This window comes from Pan troglodytes, chromosome 7 (genome assembly GCF_028858775.2).
Source record: "Pan troglodytes isolate AG18354 chromosome 7, NHGRI_mPanTro3-v2.0_pri, whole genome shotgun sequence".
NCBI lineage: Eukaryota > Metazoa > Chordata > Mammalia > Primates > Hominidae > Pan > Pan troglodytes.
The window spans coordinates 141,292,943-141,300,165 of record NC_072405.2 but is presented as its reverse complement, the minus strand read 5'-3'; the positions used below and the strand labels follow the sequence as shown (position 1 = coordinate 141,300,165).

Genomic DNA, 7,223 nt, shown 5'->3' with positions numbered 1-7,223 from the left:
GGTGTGTGTGTGTGTGTGTGTGTGTGTGTGTGTGTGTATGTGTTCTTTTTATTTTAGGACTTCAGTAAGTAAAGTCTTAATTACTGATGTCATAGTTAGCTCATCCTCTAGTTAAACCAGCATCAAGAGAATCATCTTTTAAGAAGAAAATATTTAAGTCTATCTCCCTTGCAGCTTTCTTCTTCTGACTGCCTGATGGATGAGCTATGCCTTTCTTGTCTCAGAATTGTTTTCCCACTGATGAGACACTCTTCTCCTTCCAGGCACCAGAATCTAATTTAAACTAGTTCCTGTGAAGATCCAAAATGTCTACAAACATTTTTTTCCTGTATTTTTCAAGGCAGAGAAAATATAAGATAAAAGTAACATAGACATCTTCTGTATTCTATTGTGTATTGTACTGCATTCCAGATGAAATGTGAGTGCAAAGTTTTTAATTCATAGAACTTTTCAAAGATGATCTCTATGTATCTAAGACATTGACAGTTCCTGGAGTGCTGTCAAAGCAGCTGATACTTTTGATATTTCCTAAGAGTAATTCTTCCAGGCAAGGCAGGCATGTAATATTCCTTTAAGGATTTTCTACTTTGGAAGCTGCTTTGTCACAAACACCCTCCTTCCCTTTGGAAACAGGATCTCTCTGGTTTCATGTCCCCTTCCTGAACTGAGTCCATCTTTTCTTTTACATGTGAATATTTTATATGTCTTCAGTAAGTGTCAGAGTTTCTATGCGCACTTAGCAAAAGTTATGGCTCTTAAAAAAATTTAAATTCATATATTAATATAATCAACCTAGGAAGTCAAAGGTACATCAAGGGAGAAAACAAATTTCCTTTTCTTAAACATATCTACTGTAAATGTGGCCAATGGTATGTAGCAACATCACTAAACAAATAAGTTATTTTCCAGTGAAACAATAGGATATTTCCCCCACCACCACAACTACCTAAATGAAATAAATTACACCAAGTTAAATATTTTCGTTAAACTCAATTGTGAAAGTCTGGTTTTTTTCCATAAATTATAGAAATAGTGTCTAAGTTTTGAACAGAAACAGAATTAGTAGGCCCTCCATTCAAACAATAAAGAGTTCTACGACCTTCATCTGCAATTCAGGCTCATCCTAACAGATTTCTCAAAGTCTAAATGTCTCAGAAGTTTCTTATTTACTTTGCCTTTGAAAACTCAAAAAAGTGACATTTTTATTTCTATCAGTTACTGACTGCTTATGACAGCATTTTTATTGAGCATGTGGATGTCAGATTCCTGCAATACAACTTTAAGCATTGGATTTAACCACGAGATCCTGGGCAAGGTACTTAGCCACATGAAGCCTCGGTACTCAGTATCCTAGTCAGTAAGATGGAAATAATAAAATAGAGAAGGACCTAATTCACATAATTACTAGAATGATTAAATGGGACATTTGTAAAAAATCTTAAGAAAGATCTGACACCTAGTAGGTGCTAAATCGTGGTTAACATTATTATTATCTTATTATCTCTATGTAAATTATAGTTGCTAGAAGTTGGGGGATATGGGCCCAAAGAAAATCAGTTTTTCGCTTCAGGGAGCTCACTGTTTCATGGGGAGGAGTGACAGATACATACGCCAATGGCTAGTCCCTGTATAAGGGACCATACCAAAAGTACCCATAACAGACTATTAAACAGAGAAGGAAGTCATTAGTTCTCAATGGGGATATCAGGAAAGTTTTCATGCAGAGACAACATTGCTCAAACTTTGAAGGATGAGGTAAGCAAGTATATTCAGGGAGGAATACAGGGGAAGAGGAGGAAGTTGTGTGCAAAAAGACACTGAACTGTTAAAACGCTGTCCTCAGATCACAGTAGAGACCCTGCCTTAATAAATATGCAGAGGATAAATGAAAGCATTATGAAAGATCTATCATAGCTTCAAAAGAATGTGTGGACTTCTCTTGATTTTTTCCCTTTCACTCTCTTTCTTTCTTTCTTTCTTTGACGGAGTTTCACTCTTGTCGCCCACGCTGGAGTGCAATGGCGTGATCTCGGTTCACTGCAACCTCTGCCTCCCGAGTTGAGGTGATTCTCTCACCTCAGCCTCCCGAGTAGCTGGGATTACAGGCATGCGCCACCACACCTAGCTAGTTTTTGTATTTTTAGGAGATAGGGGGTTTCACCATGTTGGCCAGGATGGTCTCATTCTCTTGACCTCGTGATCCGCCGGCCTCGGCCTCCCGAAGTGCTGGGATTACAGGCGTGAGCCACCGCCCCCAGCCGACTTCTCTTGTTTTAAGTGGTTCTTAATCATTTGGTGGTTTGCATATTCCAAAAAGCTTCTAAATATTTGTGTTGAACCAATGCTTTCATTCAAAAACAGAATGCTTCTTGGGCTGAATGGCACTATGTCATCCCAACAAGAAGAACATCGGAATCTAATTGTGTCATCCATGTTCTTATTTTAAAACAACCTACGGTAACACCCTTCCAGCCATGAAACGTTCAGTCAGTTGAACAGATGTGATGTGTTCTCCCTGATGCATTAGCTTCAACCTCTGAGTTCATGAAATTCTGAGTTTCTTTCTGTAGCATGCTGTGTTCATTCATCAGCCTGAGTCATTTTATCTGATTGGGTCCAATCTCCCCCTCCTTGGCCCGCCTCCTTTTGCTGCTGAATAAATCATCCTGGGAGCTGTCCAGGTTGGAGAAAGATTTTCGTAGGAAAGTTCCAACTGCATCCAGCCCCTCATTTATTCAGGCTGAGTCCTTAGGGCCCCAAGGAGAAAGAAGTGAGAAAATAAAGTGATGTCTTCCATTGCCAGGTTTGCTAATATGGTCATTAGCACAGATGCCTTCAGGCAATGCCCGCAGAGAGAGGACACAGCTACCCACACATTCTGGCATAGGGTCTATAGGACAGCCTTCCCAACTGTGCTCCGTCTGGGTTCCCATCTCAAGTTAAGAGACTCATTACCCACCCGAGTTCCAGTAGGGTGAGGCTGATGAGTCCAAGAAATTCAGGAAGGAAGAAGCAAGAAGCATTTCTTTGACAGGAATGTAATTGCAGGGGTTATTTCATTAAGGGCTAGATAACTGTAACACAGAGTTGTTTGAGGTACTTTTACCCTTAACTTCCAGCCCCATGGGATAGGCCAACTATTCTGGGAGATCTTTAACGTTAACAGATTAATTCATCTACAAGCAGAGTTAAAAATAGAATCAGCCGTCTATCTATTTAAAGTTGAGCGTTTCATTTTGGCTTTCTTGGGGGATGGTAGAATACAACTTAAAAGGATTGAAATTAAAGGAGTCTTTTCCAGGGAGTGAACGAAATTCTAGAAATCTACTGGTTAGGGATTGGGGGGAATATTAGAGGATTCTTTTCTCTTCCTTCTGGAATTCTGTGTGCAAGGCAGGTGGCCCGTTCTGGGTTTAACCCGAAGCCGAAATGCGTGGGGAGAAAAACAGGAATTAAAAAGCAAAGAATTAAACCCCGCGTTTCTGGGACACGGCCGACAGAAATAACCCTGGAGACAGTGTATGTGGTTGGGGGTGGGGGTATCGAAATTTATTTTTCCTTAGGACAGGCAGGAGGGAAGGGAGCTTCTCTTCTTGCTCAGGAGGGACTGAGGGGGCGGCAAGGCAAGGCGGTCATTTGGGCTTTCATGGGACGCCACGGGGAGCCGCGAACGCGCCCAGGGCCTGACGTCATTGGCCATCAGCTGACTGTGCTCTGGGCCCGGGCTCCACTGGCTGCAGCCGCAGTCTTGGTGGAGGAGGTGGTGACCACCACCGCTCCTCCACCTGCATCCGGCTGCGGGACTGCGGCGGCCGCGTTTGCCCTGCAGACCCTGCACCCCGGGACGCGGCTCATCTGTCATTAGCACCGGCACTAAGCTCCCACCGCTCAGCGACTTGGTCCGCCGCAAGCTCCGCCGCAGGCTTTGTCCGCTAGCGCTCGGCTGAGTCTGGGCGGGCGGGAAACCTGGGCTAGGGCGAGGCGGGGCCCCTGGACATGCCTTTCTCCACGTCCGCCTCCTCGACCCTATTGTAAGCGGAGAAACTTAGTGTGCGAGGCAGGCAGGGGACGTCCCCATTTTGATGTCCCGTACCCTCCACCCCCTTCGGATCGAGGTAGTAAAGAGGCTCCTGTAGGAAACTGACTGTCTCTATGATTGCGGCCTCTTGGGGGATTTTGCGTTTAGCCCGAAAGTTGGCTTTGCCAAAAGACGCACGGGTAGGAAGGGCGAAAAGGAAACCCTGTATTCCGTCGCGCTGGGCTCTCCGAGTCCGTGCGCAAAGCGGCCTACGAGTCCTGGCTCCGCACCTGCAGAGGACAAGAGCCAATGCCTAAAAAAGAACAGCGGAGGAACCGGCTGGCGCGGCCAGCTGGAACGCTGGATCGCAGTGCGCCCAGGGAAGGCCGGGGGCGCCCGCCGGCCCTAGCCCTCAGTGGTCCTCTCCCACGCCGGCCCGCGCGTGCCTCTGCCTACAAGACCTGGGGCGTCCTGGCCAGATCTGGGTGGCAGGTCCCTCCGCCACCCCCGGCCCGGTTCCGGGGGCGTGGCTTGGCGCGGGGGCGGGTTTAAGTCACCGCGGGTGTCTGACCACTCTGACAGGTCTCCAAATTTCTCCCAGTCGCCTGGCGCCCGCGGTGCGTTTCAGAGCTCCAGGGTGGCACGCGGCGGCGCTTCCCTGGATCCAGAGGCGTCTCTGTCGACTTCCACGCGGCCTCGGGCCTCCCTTCTCCTCCAAACCTTCGCCTCATCCGCCAAGCTTCGGTTCTCAGCCTCAGATATCCGCACCGGCGGCTTCTCTTCGTTCTCGGAGCTCTTGGCTTTGGAGCCCTCACCACTTTTTCCTTCCCCCGCCTCTCCTGATCCTCCTAGCTCCGAGTCAAATGGACTCCAAAGAACGAAATAAAGGGGATGAGAACTGTGTGCTGCGACCCTTCGAAAGCACAGCTGAAAGCGTTGACCTCGTCTTATAGCTCAGGCTGGGACCCTGGGGCGAGAGTCCCCACACCCCCTCCGGGAGGGATGCTTCTGGCCAGAGCCAGCGCTGCGCTGTCAGTCCTTGCTCCCGAACTAGGAAAGAGCCTAGGAGGGAGCCTCAGCATACCCCTTCCTCCAAATTAACTATTTGGTGAATTGTTAGCGCCGAGGCTACCACCTCTCCAACCCTGTCGCGGGGCGCCCCGCCACCTCACCGTGACCCCCTCCTCCTCCTTCTTTGCCCCCGCCCCCAGCTCCGCCCCTGCTCCCCATCCCGGCGCAATGGAGTTCTCCGAAGGGCGATGATTCCAGCCACATCTGCTAACTTCGCACCCATCGCTGCCGCCGGTCACCGCCGGCCAGGCCCCCTGCAGCCGCGGAGCAGTGGGCGTCCAAAGCCCAGTGCAGCAGCCAGGACCCGCCCGACGCGCAGCAGAAGCACGGCGCCCAGGCGCTTAGGCGTCTCTTGGAGAGCAAAGGCTGCGCCAAAACGCTGAGCCTAGAATCAACCAAGGAGCCTGAGCCCAGGAAGGGGCTGCGTGGCTCAGAGCGCTGCGGCTCCTGAGGACAAATAGCCACTGCCGCTGCGTACCCAAGCTGGGCCGGCTGGCGGGAGAGCAGCACGCAAGGACGCCGAGGTCCGCCGCGATCTTCCAAGTGCCCTTTGCCCCTGGGCACAGTATGACCCGACCTACAGGGAGCCCTAGCGCAGGGCTCCTGCAACGGGGCAGCCTAGGATAAAAAGGATCGCTGCCAAGCTCCTACCAGGCCGCCTTTGAGTCTTTAGGAACCCCTCCTCCGGCTGCCTCCCCAAGGTTCTGCGCCTCCTTCCCTGCGGCCCAGAGCCATGGAGCTCTCCGATGTGCGCTGCCTTACAGGCAGCGAGGAACTCTACACCATCCACCCGACGCCCCCGGCCGGCGACGGCAGGAGCGCCTCCCGGCCGCAGCGGCTGCTGTGGCAGACGGCGGTGCGACACATCACGGAGCAGCGCTTCATTCACGGGCACCGGGGAGGCAGCGGCAGCGGGAGTGGAGGCTCGGGCAAAGCCTCGGACCCTGCGGGCGGCGGCCCCAACCACCACGCGCCGCAGCTGTCAGGCGACTCGGCGCTGCCCCTCTACTCGCTGGGCCCAGGAGAGCGAGCGCACAGCACCTGCGGCACCAAAGTCTTCCCGGAACGCAGCGGGAGCGGCAGTGCCAGCGGCAGCGGAGGCGGGGGCGACCTGGGCTTCCTGCACCTTGACTGTGCCCCTAGCAACTCGGATTTCTTTCTTAATGGGGGCTATAGCTACCGAGGGGTCATTTTCCCCACCCTGCGCAACTCCTTCAAATCTCGGGATTTGGAACGCCTCTACCAGCGCTATTTCTTGGGCCAAAGGCGCAAATCGGAAGTGGTGATGAACGTGCTGGACGTGCTGACCAAACTCACTCTCTTGGTCCTACACTTGAGCCTGGCCTCGGCCCCCATGGACCCGCTCAAGGGCATCCTGCTGGGCTTCTTCACCGGCATTGAGGTAGTGATCTGCGCCCTGGTGGTGGTCAGGAAGGACACCACCTCCCACACGTACCTGCAGTACAGCGGCGTGGTCACCTGGGTGGCCATGACCACCCAGATCCTGGCAGCAGGCCTCGGCTACGGGCTCCTGGGCGACGGCATAGGCTACGTGCTCTTCACGCTCTTCGCCACCTACAGTATGCTGCCGCTGCCGCTCACCTGGGCCATCCTGGCCGGCCTGGGCACCTCGCTGCTGCAGGTCATCCTCCAAGTGGTCATACCCCGGCTGGCGGTCATTTCCATCAACCAGGTAACTCCTGCCTGCCTTGCATTTGTTTCCCCTCTAACTTCCCCGGGTTATTAATCATATAGCTTCCAGAGAGCCAGGGTTGCCTCACTCTCTTTAAGTCTCCGCCTTCAGTCTGGCACAGTGCCTTGTACCTAGGAGGTCTTGAGTGTTAGCGGGATGCAATCTCTTCTTAAAGTGGAACTAAATGACCTCTAAAAGTTTCTACCAACTCTACCCTTCTACTCTGATTCTGTGAGTAATTCTACTCTGACATCAGCTAAGAAAGTCTGCTTTCTGCTCCTCATTCCCCTCCCTCAGGGTCTGCAGTCTCCGGAGCAGGAGACAGAAGGGGAGGAGAAGCATCCAGATTTAGAAGGTGACCCATTCCTTAACATCTCTCCTCAGGAGAGTCCCAGCAGGGTGTTGTAGCAGGCTCTGGGCTTCAGAGTTGGGTTTTTCCGT

General features: G+C 51.7%; 1 protein-coding gene across 4 annotated transcripts in view; it reads left to right on the top strand.

Annotated features, from left to right (window-relative positions):
* Positions 1-3,764: 3,764 nt before the first annotated feature.
* The window catches only part of ADCY8 (adenylate cyclase 8), a 262,821-nt gene continuing 259,362 nt past the window's right edge, over positions 3,765-7,223 (top strand). For 2 of the 4 annotated variants that reach the window (XM_016959870.4, XM_016959869.4), the window contains exon 1: positions 4,477-6,782. In XM_016959870.4, the coding sequence (XP_016815359.1) occupies positions 5,823-6,782 (960 nt within the window). In that variant the 5' untranslated portion in view covers positions 4,477-5,822. Of the gene's footprint in view, positions 6,783-7,223 lie in introns of all 4 variants that reach the window. The other 2 variants (XM_016959873.4, XM_016959871.4) reach the window with 2 other exon arrangements.